The 19181-nt window shown below is 34.5% G+C and overlaps 2 protein-coding genes and 1 pseudogene across 2 annotated transcripts; all 3 read right to left on the minus strand.

Annotated features, from left to right (window-relative positions):
- Nucleotides 1-54: 54 nt before the first annotated feature.
- LOC111279738 (15-cis-phytoene desaturase, chloroplastic/chromoplastic-like) lies at nt 55-15687 on the minus strand. The gene is made up of 24 exons (XM_089756353.1): nt 15553-15687; nt 15034-15224; nt 13941-14029; nt 13399-13456; nt 12929-13104; nt 12683-12766; nt 12570-12637; nt 12110-12271; nt 11620-11689; nt 11310-11393; nt 11111-11230; nt 10688-10777; nt 10396-10606; nt 10203-10305; nt 8951-8998; nt 8311-8355; nt 3937-3955; nt 3397-3553; nt 2955-3037; nt 2783-2845; nt 2267-2454; nt 1697-1853; nt 1353-1466; nt 55-418 (listed from the first exon to the last, which is right to left on the minus strand). The coding sequence occupies exons 2-23, from the start codon at nt 15167-15169 to the stop codon at nt 1407-1409; spliced, it is 2271 nt and encodes a 756-aa protein (XP_089612479.1). The 5' UTR covers nt 15170-15224; nt 15553-15687; the 3' UTR covers nt 55-418; nt 1353-1406.
- LOC149510965 (DNA topoisomerase 3-beta-like) lies at nt 15553-17843 on the minus strand. Its single transcript, XM_089756550.1, has 4 exons — nt 16377-17843; nt 16058-16226; nt 15866-15975; nt 15553-15674 (listed from the first exon to the last, which is right to left on the minus strand). Exons 1-4 carry the CDS (start codon nt 16403-16405, stop codon nt 15656-15658), a joined length of 327 nt encoding a protein of 108 aa, XP_089612676.1. The 5' UTR covers nt 16406-17843; the 3' UTR covers nt 15553-15655.
- Nucleotides 17108-17794, minus strand: LOC149510966 (wall-associated receptor kinase-like 9; annotated as a pseudogene).
- Nucleotides 17844-19181: the final 1338 nt, after the last annotated feature.

Here is a 19181-nt window from a genome sequence, read left to right on the forward strand (position 1 = left end):
GTTTGACAAAATAAAAAATTATAATTTAAATTTTTATATTAACACGAATTATAACATAATAATTTTTATATTTTATATATGTTTGATATGAAACAAACATGATACGAATATGAATTATCACGTCTATGGAGCATGAACCCCAAATATTCTTATTTTATATGCAGTTTTTAATCATCGGTAACAATATATTCATTCCCTTTCAGCAAGAAAATTGACTACCAAATTCCTCCTTCTCCTCCAAAATATCACAACCTAGTCCGATATAGCTGCCATTAGTTTCAACCAGAACCCAGTTTTTTTTTTTGCAAACATGTCCTGTAAGATTTCCCCTGTTCTTTCAATACTTGTCCTGCTACTATCACTTTCACTACTCTTGCCTCCAATTTCAACCAGAAGCACTCACTTTGGTAACTGTTACCTATGTAATGTAAGTTATAATCAAAAGGGGCAAAAAAAAAAAAAAAAGAAAAAACAACAACAACAACAACAACAACAACTATCATTGTAGTGTAACGTTCTTCTAAGTTTTGGATTCTATCTATTGTTCAGTACTTTGTTTTTTGTTTTCGGGATTATTGTAGGAAAGAAGGTCAATACAGAGATTCAGAGAAATCTAATATAGGGGAAAGGACCAATTTGTCATGTTCATGCAGGAAGCGGTTATCTCCCGATAGAGTGTCCTCCTCTTCATGCCAATAGTGAGAAGAAAAAATTTACTCGGGTAACAAAGGGCCATAACTAGTTGTTACAAAACAAAGCCTTGCTATGTATTTAATAATTCTCTAAAATTAAGTAGCAGATATACAAGAAATAAAGAGATTAAGTGAGGATATCCTATAAGTGTTCCTAAATAAATAGTCTGAAACATAGCTCTATCCCTCTTCTCTCACCTATCGAATTAAACACTAGTAAAAATATTTTTTGTTTCTCCTTTTCCCCTTCCATTCTCGCACTTTAATCTTTCTACAAAAGGGAAGCCTCAATTTCTAACTTACAGGTTACCACTCAATCTAGTGGGGTTGCAATGTCAATGAACTCAGTGTTTCTATCTTAATTTGTTGACTTAAAGATGAATAATGTATTCTACAGCATAATTTTGATTATGATTATTTATGATGACGGTTCCTCAAAAACGTAGAAGTTGCTAGAATGATGAAGATTATATAGATTCCTTTTCTTTTTCCTTTTTTTCTTTTAACAGGATAATTGAAGATCATATGGATTCCATCAAAAGAATTTTACACGCAGTTTGTGATGCTGTCTTTGCACATGTTACAGATTTTATAGGGGTATATGACATATATATATATATATGTGTGTGTGTGTGTGTGTACTGCTGAGAGACCACTAACCTCCTGGCCTTGAACAATCGAACTTGTGAATTTTTGCCTTCAACATAGAAGCCATCAGTGAATGTTTGCTCCTGTCAACTTTCTTTGTCCCAAAGTTAGAAGCAACTTGTAATCCTGCATATTTCAAAACATTAGAAGTGCTGAAACAAGCACAACAGATAATGTCATTTCATCATCCTATTGTGTGGACTTATTGCCACCTTTAAAAGACTCTCCTGGCATAGTGTATAACAACAGGTTTGGCATCTAAGACAACTAGTAATTGAACTTTATGCAGGAAAAAAGTGAAACTTATGCCGGTTCAGTTATAGCAACATGGCAGAGCAAAATAATGCAAAAAGTACCTGTACAATAGCACAAAGCTTCCCTGAGAGAACAGCACCTTCCATTGAAGCTAAATACTTTTGCTTTGTGTAATCACCTGCTAGATAGAACCCCTCTATCGGAGATCTTTGCAAGGGGCGGCAGGCTTCACAATTTGGAACAGTTTTATATACAGATCTGAAATGATAATTAGCTTTTAGTTTTGGTAGGAATCTAGTGACCAAGGTACAAATGTAAATTGATTTAAGGCCTGCAATCCATTTAATATAGGTGTACAGTTCATATAGATAAATGCATTCATGCATGCAAGTGCAAACATACGTATGTAATGCTACTGAAATCCTGTTTAGAGATCGTATGAAATTTTGTCCAAGACAGCATTAAAAGCTTCCATGAAAAATTTGAAATAAATATTTGTCACATGTTTCTAGCACAATTATACTCTTTGATGCATCACTATATGAATATAAGGGGAAGCCATCACCAGCCATGTATTTTTCAGCCATGGCATAACATTTCAAGAAATGGCTTGGATTTGATTTTAAAAAAAAGTACTAATGAAGATTCTGAAAGAATGCACTCAATCTAACCTTGGTGTTTTAACAATATGATACTTTATGACTTTTGCTTTGCTCTGATCTGCAGAAATTTCATCAGGAAAGGGCTTTGCAAGTTCCTTCATTGTGGCATCAATAATTTCTGAGTCACTCCGTGCAATCCATTCTTCTGCAGGGGCAAAAACTAACTCCAGCATGGATTGGTTTGGATTGTAATATTCCTGCATAAAACAATAAATCATTAATTAGTGGTTGCATGCATGAATGAGGAGACAAAAAGCTAATGCAGTTAACCTTTTTATATAACGAAAAAAATTATTAAAAGGGGGAGTAACAGTAATGTCTCTGCACCTATCATTTTATTCTTTTATAATTATTACTTTCTCAAACTTTCCTTTTTCTCAATTCTCATGGAAGGTTGAGTTAAAATTACACTTCTATATCCAAACGTTCTTTGGATTTGAAACTTGCCAATAATCAATAGGTTCCCCTTCCAAGGCCAAGTCAATTTTTGTAAGTAATTTTCCCTTGTTCATCAATAACAGTGACCTCAATAGGTTGCTTACCTTCTGCCTCAGATTGGGAAACAGGAGTTTGATGACTATTGGACACCTGATTAGCTCCATTTGTTTCAGGCTTTACTTGAACCTCATTTTTCTCCAGTACGTAATTTGAGGATTGTACTGATATGGCTTTGATTCTCAGCCATTTGAATAGCAACCCTATCTAACTTAGTCTCGATACTAGTTTTTTGTTCCTCCACCCTTTGGTAATCGTATTGTCCACCATCTGCATTGCCTCCAACTGAGATTGCAATTTTTGCATTTGCTTATGCAGTATGCTGAATCTAGTTCCTTCTGCCATTACCTTCTGTTGTTTATATTTCCCCAGTTTTTAGTGGTTGGATCTCTGATACCAATTTGTCATAGTTTTTAATTGATAAAGGTTGAGAATAAAAGGAATAAGAAGAACAGAGATGATAAAGGATGAGAATAGGAAGGAACAGAGAGAAAGTAGAGAACAAGGAGATTGAATTTTAGAAAGAGAAGAACTTGATAATAACTTCATTCATGAATTTTGAATGTGTTCATATATGGCATTACTGCCACTACTAACGGCAATGCTAAATACAAGGGACCAATAGTAAAAGCAATATTCTCAACGGTCTGCCAGTTCCCTACCCTTCCTTTCTTCTAGATTCTGTCCATTAAGCTTTCCTGTACCATTTTTTTGATTAGCTCCCTCATGTACCTCATTCCCTGGTGAATCAGCTCCCATCATATTCTTGGCATTGTGCGCAGCAATTAAATTCATGACATCCTATCCTATCAATAATCTTATACATCTGTGGGAAAACACTTATTTACAGCTGGTTGTAATCTTGTAATCTGTATATTTATATTTGTATCTCTAGAATTAAGTATTTGTATCCCTAGAATTAAGGAAGATTTAGTTTCCTAGTTTAACCCCTAGTTAGTTTGTATATAAACCTAAGATTCTTGTATAATTCATAATAAGCAGTTTTTCAATATACATTCAGTTTCCACATGGTATCAGAGCTTTAGGCTCTTCTTGGGAAGCAAAATTTTCAGCCTTCATTGCTGACTTTTTTAGGCCTTCATTGCCGAATCCTGTTTAGGCCTTCATTGCCGAACCCTTTCAAAGAAAGATATCACTACCACCCAATTTGAGGAAATGTTAACCGGGAAAATTACTGGAGTACTACAGATGTCTCAAAAACAAGGAGAGTTCAACAGGGAAGAGATTGAAAAGCTGAGAAACTTATTGAAAATCCTTGAAAAGCCTATCATGGTATGTTCTTTGGGTAAAGTTTCTAGTTCAGGTAAAGCTTCCGGTTCTCATGGATTAAATGTCTCGGCTAAGCCTATTACGAGTTCTTGGGTCATTGACTCAGGAGCCACAGACCATATGACACATTCCTCACAAAAGTTTAGTACATATAACCTGTGTCCTAGTAATAAGAAAATTGTTGTTGCTGATGGTTCACTTACCACAGTGGCAGGATTAGGAGATGTTCAAGTTAATCCCTCGTTTGTTCTCAAAAATGTTCTTCATGTTCCTGGATTGTCTACTAATCTGATATCTATACAAAAACTTACCAGAGATATGAATTGCAAAGTAACTTTTTATCCCTCTTATTGTGAATTTCAGGACCAGAGTTCGGGGAAGATGATTGGACTTGCTAAGGAGAAGGATGGACTATACTATCTTGAGACATCAAATAACACAAGTAGTATCAAAAATAGTTTACCTTTGTCATTTCTTTCCGAAAAATCTTCCAATAAAGACAAAATCTGGCTTTATCATTTTCGTCTTGGACATCCTTCTTTTGGAACCTTGAGAAACATGTTTCCTTCTTTGTTCAAAGGATTAAATGTGGAAGATTTTCATTGTGATATTTGTGAATTTGCAAAACATAGACGTGTGTCTTTTCCAATCAGTAACAAAAGAAGTTCTACTCCCTTTTACTTGATTAATAGTGACATTTGGGGTCCCTCTACAATTCCTAATATTTCTGGTGCGAGATGGTTTGTTTCATTCATAGATAATTGTACTAGGGTCTCTTGGGTTTTTTTACTTAAATCCAAATCAGATGTGAATAGTGTGTTTTTAAGCTTCCAAAACATGATCCAAAATCAATTTAGAGTGAGAATCAAGAGATTTAGGTCTGATAATGCAAGAGACTACTTCAACCAGAGTATATCCACCTATTTCCAAAAAGAGGGGATTATCCATGAGTCATCTTGTGTTAATACTCCACAGCAGAATGGAGTGGCAGAGAGGAAAAACAGCCATTTACTAGCCACAACCTGAGCCTTTCTTTTTCAAGCAAATGTACCTAAATCTTATTGGGGGGAAGCTGTTCTCACTGCCACACACATTATAAATAGGTTACCTTCAAGAGTTTTGGGATTTAAAACTCCTATGGAACTACTCTCACAATTTTATCCCAACCTCAATACAACAAACAATCTCACACCTAGGATATTTGGTTGTACATCATTTGTTCATGTTCATAGTCATAACAGGGGAAAGTTGGATCCAAGAGCGATTAAGTGTATTTTTGTGGGGTATTCTTCAACTCAAAAAGGATATAAGTGCTATCATCCTCCTACAAAAAAATTCTATGTGTCTGCAGATGTCACTTTTGAAGAAAATAAATCATTTTTTACCCAACCTTATCTTCAGGGGGAGACTTCATTCATGGAAGATAAGGATAAAGACTTCTTTTTGCTTGATTTGCCCCCTTCTTCAACATTTACACCCATTAATTCTTCTGAGTCGAAACCTGTTTCTGCTGAGCCCAAGTCAAACACTGAATTTGAGTCTGAACCCATTCCAAATACGGAAGATGTGACAAAGGATAATATTGTTCTTGATTCTTTGAAGGAATTACAGGTGTACTCAAGAAAGAAAGTTCCAGATCTTGAACCAGTGCCAGTCCAAGAACCTGATCCTAACTCTGGAAATGAGGTAACTACAGTTTTTGACTCTGTTTCTCAAAATGAGCATGAATCTCCTAAAACTATAACTAGTGATTATGATTTGCCTATTGCCATTAGGAAAGGAACCAGAGAATGTACCAAGCATCCACTATACCCAATATCTAATTTTGTGTCATTTGAAAAATTCTCACCATCCCACAAAAATTTTCTTGTGAGCCTAAACACTATTTCAGTTCCAACTACATTATCCGAGGCATTATCCAATGAGAAATGGAGGTAAGCCATGAAAATAGAAATGGAGGCCTTAAAGAAAAATCAGACATGGGAATTGGTAGAATTGCCTAAAGGAAAAAATCCAGTGGGGTGTAAATGGGTTTTCACTATAAAATACAAGGCAGATGGTACTGTTGAAAGGTATAAAGCCAGGTTAGTGGCTAAGGGCTACACTCAAACCTATGGAGTGGATTACCAGGAAACCTTTGCTCCAGTTGCCAAGATGAATACAGTTAGGATTTTGTTATCATTAGCTGCAAATTACAATTGGCAGCTTCAACAATTTGATGTAAAGAATGCTTTTCTACATGGTGATTTGGAAGAAGAAATATATATGAAGGTTCCACCGGGATTTGGAGGTCATCTAGAAGCAAACAAAGTATGCAAGCTAAAAAAGGCTTTATATGGCCTTAAACAGTCTCCTAGAGCTTGGTTCGGGAGATTTGCCAAAGTGATGCTAGCAATGGGATATAAACAGAGTCAAGGAGATCACACATTGTTTATCAAGCACTCTGATTCAGGGAGAGTCACAGTTCTATTAGTGTATGTTGATGATATAATTGTAACTAGAGATGATGAAAAAGAGAGAGAATCTCTAAAACAGTGTTTGGCTAGAGAATTTGAGATAAAAGAGCTAGGGAGATTGAAGTATTTCCTAAGAATTGAAGTAGCTCACTCACGGCATGGTATTTTTATCTCACAACAGAAATATGTGATGGATCTTCTGAAGGAAACTGGGAAGCTTGCATGTAAACCTGCAAATACCCCTATAGATCCTAATCATAAAATTGGAGAAGCTAATGAAGATGCTGCTGTAAATAGAGAGATGTGCCAAAGATTAGTTGGAAGACTCATTTATCTCTCACATACTAGACCTGATATAGCATATGCTGTGAGCATGGTAAGTCAATTTATGCATAGTCCTAAAGAAGTGCACCTACAGGCTGTCTACCGTATATTGCACTATTTGAAGGCCAATCCTGGGAGAGGTATCTTATTCAAAAGAAATTCGGAGTTAGTTCTAGAAGCATATACAGATGCTGATTATGCAGGTTCAGTAACTGATAGAAGATCCACCTCAGGCTACTGTACTTTCTTAAGTGGTAATCTTGTGACTTGGAGGAGTAAAAAACAGAATGTGGTGGCAAGATCAAGTGCTGAAGCAGAGTTCAGAGCAATGGCTCAAGGAATTTTTGAACTACTATGGTTAAAGATTATCTTAGAAGACTTGAAGATCAAGTGGGATGGACCAATGAGACTCTACTGTGATAACAAGTCTGCAATAAGCATTGCACACAATCCTGTGCAACATGACAGAACAAAACACATTGAAGTAGACCGGCATTTCATAAAGGAGAAACTAGACAGTGGGTTGATTTGTACACCTTATGTATCAACCAAGGGTCAACTTGCAGATGTGTTGACTAAAGGTCTCAGCAGTGCAACATTTCAAGGAATTATTTCCAAGCTGGGAATGGAAAACACCTATTCACCAGCTTGAGGGGGAGTGTGGGAAAACACTTATTTACAGCTGGTTGTAATCTTGTAATCTGTATATTTATATTTGTATCTCTAGAATTAAGTATTTGTATCCCTAGAATTAAGGAAGATTTAGTTTCCTAGTTTAACCCCTAGTTAGTTTGTATATAAACCTAAGATTCTTGTATAATTCATGATAAGCAGTTTTTCAATATACATTCAGTTTCCACAACATCAAACATGACCTAAGTCTTATATCCCATAACTTTTGGGTTAGCTGTATTTTGAATTTTCTTGTGCCACTCATTTCTATCAAAATTAACGTTTTCATCAACTTTTTGAATCATCATATTATTTCTTATTACTTGTATCCACGTCTTTCGTGGTTTACCTTTATAAGTTTTGGTTTCTTCCAAATCCATAAACTCCTTTCTCCTAACTAGTGCATAAATAGGCATATGTTTCATATGTCTAAATCATCTCAAATGACCCTCTCTCATTTTTTTCTCAATTCAGATTATCGCTAATATTTCTCGAATCTCTTCATTTCTGATTTTGTCTCACCTAGTCTTACCACATACAAAATGGAACGGTGTCAATCAACAATTAATAACTAAAGCTTTTTTGTTAGATTTTTTTTTGGTTTCTTCTTATTAGTAGATAAAAGAAGGATTTTAGCATCCAATAATTTTGTTATCCAAAGAAACCACACATGTAATTATATCATACATTGAAAAATTCTTGGAAGATTGTAAATAACGTCATTGATATCTAATATGTAGGAAAATACAGGAAACATGGTGGCCTAAGGAACATGAATTCAATGGCAATAAAAAAGAAATTTTAGAGAGTTTTTACCTTGCTGTTATGGACATGTCAGCATATACACTTAGAAGGGGACTTCTGCAAGCAAACAAGAACAAAAGTGAGGAGAATGCAAAAGAAAGGTAATTGATCCGACAGGAAACTATGTTCATGAGACTCACCTTAGTAAAGGAAAATGAAAAAAGTGAAAGACGCTATTGCAATATAGCTCAATACAAAAAGATGTCCCAATGACTTGGCTAGAGAATGGAGGAAAAACCATTCTCCTTAAACCCCGCAATCCCTCATGGGTTTATTTTAAGTTATTTGAATCTGAAACAACATTGTTAGAAATATTTACTAATGCACCAAATGGTCAACTATGATATACTCAATAGCTTTGATCATGTTGAAAAACAAAACAATGCAACAGATTTGCTTGGCTATCAATAGGCAGAGACACTAGACTGGTAGTAATAATATCCCTACACTATGGTTTCCACATTCTTATAAGCAAATAACTTTTTTCCTCAAAATTTATTCTAGCTCCATTTCTAAATGAATATCATAACTTCAGAAAAACATTTAGTAAAAATTCATAAAGCTACTAAGGGGCTGGCAGATAACAAGCATGGAAGCTGTATATATAGCAAAGAGGGGAAAATTAAAGGGCTGATAGATGAAGTAGGAACACCTGCTGAAGAGTAGATGATCATAGGTGTTCCTCAATTTCCTATCAAACCTGCAAATGGAGATAATCTATATCACTCAACCAGGGGCTCTCATATTAAATTTTGGTGGGAAAGGTATAAATATATAGATATTGCAGTCTAGAAATCCAAAAAAGAACTGAGTATCATAGCATTACAGAAAATAATGCATCTGTCTATAAGGAATAGCACACATATATCACTACATTCATTTCACCAGTGGAGTGCAGTGAATTAATAAGAAATTAGTGACAAAAATGCTTGCTACAATAACTCTGAACAAAAATAATGCTGCATTCTGATGGGAGACCAGTGAATGGTGTTGGGAACAATGTAAAACCTAAAGGTTTTAACATTGGTCTAAACTTGTGATGCATGAATCCTCCATTTTTCTTGCTACTCATTGAAGTAAGAAATAGCTTCCAGCCATCTCCACTGAACAATTACCTCTTGCATGTGAATTTCGACCATATTGGGCCTTGAGTTAAGCTCCACTCTGCTTATAAGTGCTGACTAGTACTCCACAATTTTGCCCTCTCGTTATAACTCAGTAAGGCATTGGCCATTATATAACCTCAAATGAACTACCCCTTTTCTATATAACCTCAAATAAATCACCCTTTGTTTGTCCCCTTTTCAATGGGAAAATAAGAGAAAAACCATGGGATATTCAACCTAAAGCCCAAAGCTTATTAATACTGCTTAAAGATGCTGACATGAAAATAATAAAATTGCACCACATAACAACAATAGGAAACATATGCATGTTCTTCTAAACTACTCTTAAAAGTCTATGAAATCTAGAGAGTCATAGCACATGGCCAACACTCCTGCTTTTTGCTTGGAGGGCATATCAAATGAGGGACCTAATGTAAATGATGAGCAATGTCTTTTGTGAAGGGCTGAAAAACATATACCAGTCCTTCATTTCTCCAGCATTGTTCTGATGTGGGACTCTATACCCTAGGTGCTCTCAACTGGATTATAATATGCTGCATCAGCACTCAACCATTCAGCTCATGTTCAAGATCAATACCCACATATATTCCCTAACACTTCTTTTAAGTTTCCATGTTAAATCAGTTGAAAAGATATCTATAGAAAGTCAACGGGATGTACTTACTTCAAACAACATCTTTATGAAATGCAAAGATTTAGAAAAGGGTTGGGGGAATGAGACAGACCAATAACAATACCAATGAATTGTTTGAACAAACAATAGAATTTGTTACTAACCATATGTGAACGTTGATTACTGTAACTCCAACTAATTTATCTAATTTCTTGAAGTATGAAATCTCTCTCCATTCTTCAGGCAAAAGTAGCTTGAGGATATCAACTGATAAGTTCAACATCCATCGGCTATTATTAAAGAAGCTGGTAATCTAGTAAAGCTAAATATTACTATTCAATAGGAAACAGAGTATACCTGGAGTTGCAACTATGAAAGCATCTCCTTCAATTGTATTGCCATTATTTAGAAGAAAACTCTTCACATTTCCATCATCACTGAGCTTTATTTTCTTTATTCTTGAGTTAAGCCAGACCTCACCACCCAGTGATTCAATATGATCAACAATAGGCATGCAAAGCCTCTCAGGGAGGTTTCCGTCCAAGAATGCCATCTTTGATCCATTTTTCTACTGTTGTTGGATTTTCATACGTTCTTAGCAAGGTAGTGTAATGTTGTTATACCTTGTTTTCCTTCTATTTAGTATAACCTTGACTGTATAAAAATGAACAAATATGACTATCCAACAAATGTATATTCGATGAACGTTATTTGCAGTACAAATTACAAAAGCATCACCCTGTAGATGCATCTAGACTCTAGTATACCAAAGTACAAAAAAACATGTGATCTCAAAGTGATTGGAGAACATCCAGTGCGCCAAAATTAAAATTACCTATCTGCTACTCAATCTAATAATGATGTACTAATTGAGGTGTCCAAGTTTCATATTTATAGATTCCTTTGGGATGCAATTAATGTCAGTACCAGTGAAATATGGCATAAGGTTTCTGTTAGCAGTCAAGTAAAATTCAACCATGGATCATTTAATGATTTTGTTGCTGATGCTGTATCCAACAGAATCGAGTTATAAATATAAAACCAGTGGGGCAGGCAAACAAGGGAACTACACCTGAAGAAATCGATTCAAAGCAATCAATATACATTGCATTGAAAGTTCATCGGCCTTAATGAAGTTCAGTGCCTTTGACATGGCAATAAACACCTCATCAGTCACACAATCAGGTATGCCCTGAAAAAGAAAATGATGAAACCAGTTTTCTTTATTTTTAATCATTTAACAAGTTTTTGCTACTTAATGCAATTCATACCAGATTCATTAACAATGACACATGGGCATTGATTAAATGAATGTGGAGGCTAATGCATACATTAACTGATAGACTTTGCATCACCTACAAAAGTTCACTCTACTAAATATAACTCCGCACAAGGCAACTTGGTTTCTAAAATTTCTTTTGTTACACAATTTCATAAATTCACACCTCTCCCTCTCCCTCTTCTTTTTTCCATTTTCCTAGAAGCCTTCGGCTATACTTTTCTCCCAGCTAAAAGTTTAGCATCATGATATTTCATGTTTCACTCATAAAAAATGAAGCGCCAGCACTAAAATCAATGGACAGTCATGCACACATTTAATACTATGAATATAGCAAAGAAATGAGACTCCTCAGTCAGGGACTCTGAGTGACTTCAAACAAATCCAGGCGTAAGGATTGTTGCTCTATTATAGTTGTACTCTTATGCACCTTTCTCAAGCAAGAAAAGTATCAGGTATTTGGAAAAGGCTTAAAACTCTGTATCAGACCCATACATGCATGCAACCACAGGACAGCAAATTAATTGCACCGTTATATGAGCAGAGCTTCAAGTTGACAAGGCTCTTTTGGGAAGTTTTTCATCCGGATGAACTGAGCTCACCACTCAGACACCAGCCAAACTTGCAGCCATATCATTTATGTACATGCTATTAGCCTCGAAAGGAGAATTTTATCAAAAAATAACCTAGGGATTTGTATCAATCACACCAGAAAAAAGATCAAATAATTGAAACAGGGAACAAGCAAACATAGAGAAATAAGATATGAAGTGGTTTTTGCGAATTTCCTACCATGGCCACAACAAGAAGAAAATCCACCATTGAAAGATCAAGAAATTATAATTGGTCATCCTCCCAAAACCCCTTACACCCAACCGTGATGTGCTGTTCTCATTCACATGCTCATTGGCAGACTTTAGAAACACCAAAAGACTCATTTCCTTTATGAAGAGCCTGGAAAGTTCACACGCAAAAGCATGGGTTCATTAGAATCCCTTTTGGATTGAATATGCTGAAACAGAGCCAATTTGTTAAATGAAAATTTCATAAACCGAGGAAGTCAACATTCTGCCACAAGCTAGTGTAGTTCGAAAAGTGGCCTAACTCTCAGAGTTCAAGATTTCAAGAAAGCAAAACAATAATCTTCAATTAAAAGGCATACAACTTAAAATCAATTAGCAATAAGTGGAGAGACCTGTCTTGAATAAAAGGTTGGTCCTAAGAAGGCCCAAATTAAACAATCTTGAATTACCAGGACCTAATGAGGACAACTAATGCTTCAGTCTTATGTTTTCTACTATGACAAACAATTAAAGGAAACTAAGGGAAAGGCAATGAGCAATTTGGGTGACTGACAATAAATACACATAAATGGAAAGAACAAACATCAATTGCAAACTGGAATATATTAACTAACCTATAAGATAGAATGGCGACAAGAGCGAAAAACTTGTTCCAAATATTAATTAATCATTTAGAACAAGGTGTTGTCTACAGCCAACCAATTAAATTAAAACAGGTACACAAACAGGCAGTTCTATTTTCCTACTGTTTGTAAAAGCAAAAACACATTTTCATAGATTTGTACAAACATATACAAACTTTAGTTACCATGTATTTAAGTTGTTTACCATTTATGGGTGCAGGTAGAGCTTCTGGAAAATCAAATCGGCTGAACTCTCCAGGTTTATTTGGCATTGCAAATATCATAGAATGCTCCTTCCATTGCAGCCACTCATTGATGCCAAGTTCTCCAAACAAGTTTTGCACATTTGGGTAAGCTCCGACTTGCCAGAAAGAAAAGAGAAAAAAAAGATATCGCTATGTATCAGATAGTTTGGTACAATAAAACAGTCAGGAGATGAAGAAAAAAACAATAGGTGGATAATATTGTCCAATATTTCCACAAACATATGTATTTACAACTTTCAAGTATTAAAAAGGAGGATGATAAAATGAAATAAAGAATCAAATCAATTACCGAACATGAAATTTCAAATACAAGGGTACATCCTTCAAAAGTGTAAAGAGGAAGACCCAAAGGGGAGGCTGAGAAAACAAAAAAATGTATCTATACTTACAGAATATATGTAGGCCTGTCTCGTACCAATCTCCATCATCATCTCTCCATGCAGCCACCTGTTTAAAATAAGACCAAATTCTAATCTCTCACAGAAGACAAGGAAAAGGGAAAAGAACATCTTAAACCACATAGGTAAGCATGTCACGGTTAAAGCTTAAAATTTTTACAAGAAGCCATCTAAAGGTATTTTAATTGATAGAAGATCAACAATTTAGTTTAAACCAAAAGTTTTTTTTTTCTTTCGCATGTGACTGGAGGCTCGAGAAAAGCAAGTTCAAAGACATTATCTACAGAAACTCAAGTTAGTCATTAACACAGTTTAGTTTCTCATGGTAAATATTATTTAATTTATGCTGCATGCCATAATTCAGAAAATAACTAAAGCTTCCTTGAATAAATCTTGCAGTTAAAATTGTGTTGTCTTCATCAAAGATGAAGTGCAAGATATCTCCTAATATTATGTGCAATAAGATTTTAGAAATGAGAAGATGATACACTAATATAATAGGTGTAAATTTCTATGAAACATAGTGCCAAAACCTTTCCACCTAGAACATCTCTTGCTTCTAATAACAGAGGTTTGTGACCTGCATCTGCTAAATATTTTGCAGTTGACAAACCAGCCAAACCTGCAAAAATTCAAAAGTGGCAAGTCTAGTCTAGTAGCAAAAACAAATTCAAGTGATGGATCATACATTAAATCTAGAACCCTGTAATGAACTAAGATATCATTCACAAGACTAATTCCCAAAAAGAAATACATGGCAAAGGCATGCAGAAAACACAAAAGGAACAAAATTTTAGGTATTACACCAATATCAACCCAAGGCCAAAGCGCTATATTTACATTCTAACAATAGCTTTTAAGCAAGCAGATTCTTCTTTATCTATCAAACAAAAGCATATTCATACTTGAAAGTTAACCCTTGGAATCAGTAAAAAGAAACAGATAACATGTTTACATTCACAGACTCCTATGACAGAAGAACACCAAATTATTACCTAATTATTCTTGCATGCAAACCATCCAATTCTCACAAAGCACAGAGCCCTAAATTGGCACAGCCTTCTAATAAAACTAGATATGGTCACATCAGCAAATAAAATGTAAAATAGGAACATTTTGAATACAAAGTCACAATCCAATGACAGAGTATGAGACTCTCGACCAGAAAAATGTTAATAAATTTAGCTAAAAACCAAGGCAGAATGAAGTCTAGGCAAAAATTCAGTTCATCCGTATGAAAAAATAAAAAATAAAAATAAAAAGTTTTGGAAATTTAGCTACGTCAAAGGCACAAAGAAGCCACCAAAAATTCAAAAGGTATAGAAAATGGATTTCCTAAAGGACAAAGAAAACAAATATCAGAATTAAGAGAAAATTCATTCCTGCACCAGCAATTATGACTTTCAATGTCTTAGCTGGACAGGGAGCAGAACGAAAAGAAGCAGAAAAAGAAGCAGCCTCCAAAAATTAACAGTATTCTCAAGCTCTGGTCTTAGATAATCTATGCAAACTACCTGGCTCAAAATAATAAAACAAGTATAAATTATTCATCTCACTATTACAAAAGGGTAAAGTTATCCAAACATTCATCAACAACAACCAACCTGCAAAGACAAGCGCCCTTACTTGACATCTTTCTAAAGGGAATTCTCAAGGTATTTCCAATGGATTCACCACTTCTAAAAGCTAAGACTCTTCCCATGCTTATTTTATTGCTTTTAAAGTTTAAGTGCATAGCAGAAACACTGCCACAGAGACTCATTTTCTCCAAACCAATATCCCAAAGTTCAGATCTTTATGACCCAATTCAACTGCAGCTGTTGAAATAAGCAAAAACAAGAAATGGGTAATTGTAGTTTATCAATATGAAGAAGAAGAAAACATAAAACTATCATTAACAGAAAACAAAATAAACCCTTTTTTCGCCTTTACAAATCCAAAATCAAAAAAACAAAAAACAAAACAAAACTACTTGCTTCAAAAAGAGGAGAAAAGGGTGTTGCAGATGCAAATTGAACACCAACAAAGCAACTAAAAAGAACCCAGAGAAGGAGTAGATTGAATTACCACAATTGTTCTATACTTTTCATGTACTTGACCCAAGATAATATTTAAGCATGCAAGTACAACATATAGTTCTCTAACCTGCCAAATAAAATAACTGAATTTTTGCTTGAATTGCTGTAGTACATGCTGCACAACACGAGAATGATTTTCCTGACCCTTAGCTACCAAAGTAATCTGATGCTCAATGAAACTGCGAATGTCTGGCAAACAAAGATCTGTAACGATGCATTGATAGCCTCATATCAGTGTTATGCCTAAAGTAGTTGGAACCAACTTCCTACCAACTTGTACCTGCATTTGAAGAAAGAATGAAATATCCGTCTCATACAAAGATAAGCTAACATTTTGCATATAAAAGCTAAATATCACAAGGATAAACTTAAATTTTAACCTGCACATAGTTCCGCTCCATATGTTGTTTATATTTACAGGTATTGATGCATCTGTGCCTATTCCATTCCTCTCCATCAGAGAAATGAGCTCACTCTCTGAAGTCTCACCCTAAAGAATTTAGAAAATCAGGCATCAGTAACAATATTTGGACACTTGATGATTCATTAAATGGAGGTGAATATTTATTTACCTCATATAACTCCACTTTTGAAACTTCAATTTTCTCCCCTTTCATAAACCGAGGAAGATTTTTCTCATTTATGGCCAACCATGGCATAATATATGTAAATCCTTGTGTAGTGACGTGCAGCCCGATGCAATGGAAGAATTCTCCACCAACTGAAAATTCTACTTTTGTCCTGAAATAGACACCAATAATAAATATTATAAAAAGAAAAGAGAAAATACTAATGCGTAATTAACCAATAATATAGAATCTAAAATCAAAAAGTTTCACTGAGCAAATAACAAGTAAGAGAATCATGGCGAAACAACAGCAACAAACATACCTTTTTCCACCAGGTGAGATCAGAATCATAGATCACATTGCACTATGGTGCTGTATTTAGAACCATACCTTCAAGAAGCTCAATAAAAACAAGGCCCTTCTCAGCAGCCTGCCCACCAACCCACACCTTCCCAACCCGCTGACCACCCAAGTCTTTTTTGGTCTTGCCCACTTTTGACATGATACATTAAGTAACAACCTAGGCATTCTATATTGAAGTTGACTTATGTTCAATTTCTCTATTTTATTCTATTATTCTTATTTTTTATTTTCACAAAATATAAATTCCATTTCCCCTGTATTACGGTAACCAAATATGCGGTTAGTGCATTAGTGGGATCAAATGTAGAAAACTGGGGCGCAAAAGCCAAGAAATTTCTTTGAACCTTTTGAATATACGCCAAGCTATATCTATTTGATATATGCAGCCAGCAAATTCGTCGTCAATTTCCCTGATAGAAAGAAATCAACAATCGAAGGTGGGAGAAATTAAGAGAGAATGGGCGCTTACTTCATCCTGCTACTATGGCTTATTCAAGCAGCAAAATCGCAAGGAGTAAACAAGTTTGGTTGTGAAGAAAAATGTGGGCATGTTGTTATTCCATCCCCAAATGGAATAAGAACTGGTTGCTATAAAAATTCCTGGTTTAGAGTAACTTGCAACAAGACCTTTCAAACCGCATTTGATGGGATTCCACTCCAGCGTTGCAGGAACATGCGTCGTATCAATGCTTATGTCGCGGGGAATTCGATATCTGGACCCGATGAGTTAAACATGGGAAATTCGATATCTGGATCCGATGACTTAAACATGGAAGGGTTAAAAATGAAAGCAGATGTGCATCTCTTGCTGTACTCTTGCTTCCCAGAATCAATGATTTCTGTCATGTTTGCAGTATAGGATTTCAGATTTTCAGTAATTATGGCATAGCAGCCTCCTAATTTAGAAGTCTAGTCGCCACATCTTTGTTGCAGGCAGCCTGCGATGGGATCAGTTTGAATATTACGAGAACCAGTAGCCAAATTGCTGCAACCTACTGACCCGAATTTGTTGAATCTACTTGAGAAGAAAAATGGACTGCCTTTTAGGTTGACAGTAGCAGAAGCAGTGGTGCCATTGTTTCCCTTTTTGGCCGCAATTGAGATAAGTTACCGGATTGTTGACGGTGACAGAATCGTCAAACGGAAACGGACCGAGTAGCTCCAGATTGATGCCACTGATGAAAGGCTTTAGCCCATTACTGGTTTTGTTGTGAGTCACGCTAAACCACGAATTTTTATAGCAACCAGCTTTTGTTCCAAATGGGGGTCGAATAAAAACATCCCCACAGATTTCATGAATTTGACTGCTCATTGCGATGTTGCTGCTTGAATAAGCCATGGTAGCAAGCTGAAGTAAAACACCAAGTAAACGCCCATTCTCTCTTAATTTCACCCACCTTTGATTTTTAATTTCTTTCTATCAGGCAAATCAATGAAGATTTAGCCGGGTGTATGTAATTATAGATCGGGCGTAAACTCAAAGTTTCAAAGAAATTTCTTAGCTCTTGCGCCCCATAATCCGATGCGCGACCCCACCAAAGCACTAACCATGTTTTGGAAAAAAAAAAATCTCTATCAATCATAAAACCTTACACATTGATACAAAGATATTTTGGCAAAATCGAATTATAATATGAATATAGATATTAAAATTTTATAATATCTTAACTCAAAATTTAATTTAATTAATTTATATAATTATTTTTTAAAAAATTTAATATAATTAAATTTTAATTTTAATTTCTATAATTTCTTCCCTTATCTCCAAATTATAGATTCTTTTATACTAATAAAATTTATAATTTCTTTCTATCGAGGAATTAATGTTCTCTGTGTTTTTTTTTTTTTTGGTTTGATCAGCATTTTTGGGTTGACGCATGAGAATAGAGTTTTTTAGGGGATTAAAAATATTATTCTTTTTGCGTCATTTTCTTAGTGAATGTCTCAAAATTATGTCATTTTTTATAACATTTTAAAATTTTTATTGGTTTATATTTTAAAATTATTTTCTATGATTTTTTTAACTTGTTGTCATAAAATTTTAATCTTATAAAAAAATTTTAAAATTTAATATTATATACATTAAAATCAAATATTTTTTTTAAACTCCATAAAAATCAATACATGAAAAATAATATATAATAGAGGGAATATAATTTTATTTTTTATTATTTCTTTGTGATTCAAAAGGGTATTTCTTTGAATCAAAACTCTTTTCTATTTTAGTAGTGGGAGATGGATAGGTATATGATTGCACACTCAAGAATCGAGATATTTTGGTGCAATGCAGTGAAAATAATTATTGATTACTAACGAAAAAAATAATTACTAGAAAGAAAATGTCAACTCTTAAAATTTGTTACAAGAAAATGACTTTTACAATTTTGTCTTCATTGGTGGTAAACAAAGAAAGAAAATTAAATAGCTAAAAAATTGGTGTCCGTGTTTTTTCCGGATTCCTTTTGTTTCAAATGTAATATTTATTTTTTTATTTTCCTTTGGTTTCAAATGTAATATTTATTTTTTATTTCTATATTAATTGATGGAAATTTCATATTGAACTTTATGGTAAAGTCAAGGCTGAAGTCACAATATTAATATATATCCACATATCTTATTATGAAGTGTAATAATTGTACATATAATTTAATTATTATGAAGTGTAATAAATGTACACATAATAGAAGTACAATGTATACATAATTCTAATGTTATGTACATCTTTATAAACTATTTTATATATTATGTTTGGTACAAAAAATTA

Source organism: Durio zibethinus, chromosome 27 (genome assembly GCF_047325235.1).
Source record: "Durio zibethinus cultivar Kanyao isolate XHJ-2024 chromosome 27, ASM4732523v1, whole genome shotgun sequence".
NCBI classification, from domain to species: Eukaryota; Viridiplantae; Streptophyta; class Magnoliopsida; order Malvales; family Malvaceae; genus Durio; species Durio zibethinus.

Excerpts from the sequence above, each read along its gene's own strand:
- LOC111279738 (XM_089756353.1), bottom strand. The coding sequence starts at position 15,169 with ATGAGTCTCTGTGGCAGTGTTTCTGCTATGCACTTAAACTTTAAAAGC. Across the intron at positions 10,306-10,395 it reads TTTCATAGTTGCAACTCCAG|TTGATATCCTCAAGCTACTT; the intron begins GTATACTCTGTT and ends TGAACTTATCAG. Across the intron at positions 2,846-2,954 it reads TCGAGACTAAGTTAGATAGG|GTGTCCAATAGTCATCAAAC; the intron begins GTTGCTATTCAA and ends GGAGCTAATCAG.
- LOC149510965 (XM_089756550.1), bottom strand. The coding sequence starts at position 16,405 with ATGATTCTGATCTCACCTGGTGGAAAAAG. Across the intron at positions 16,227-16,376 it reads ATCTCACCTGGTGGAAAAAG|GACAAAAGTAGAATTTTCAG; the intron begins GTATGTTTGTTG and ends TGTCTATTTCAG. Across the intron at positions 15,976-16,057 it reads CAAAAGTGGAGTTATATGAG|GGTGAGACTTCAGAGAGTGA; the intron begins GTAAATAAATAT and ends TAAATTCTTTAG.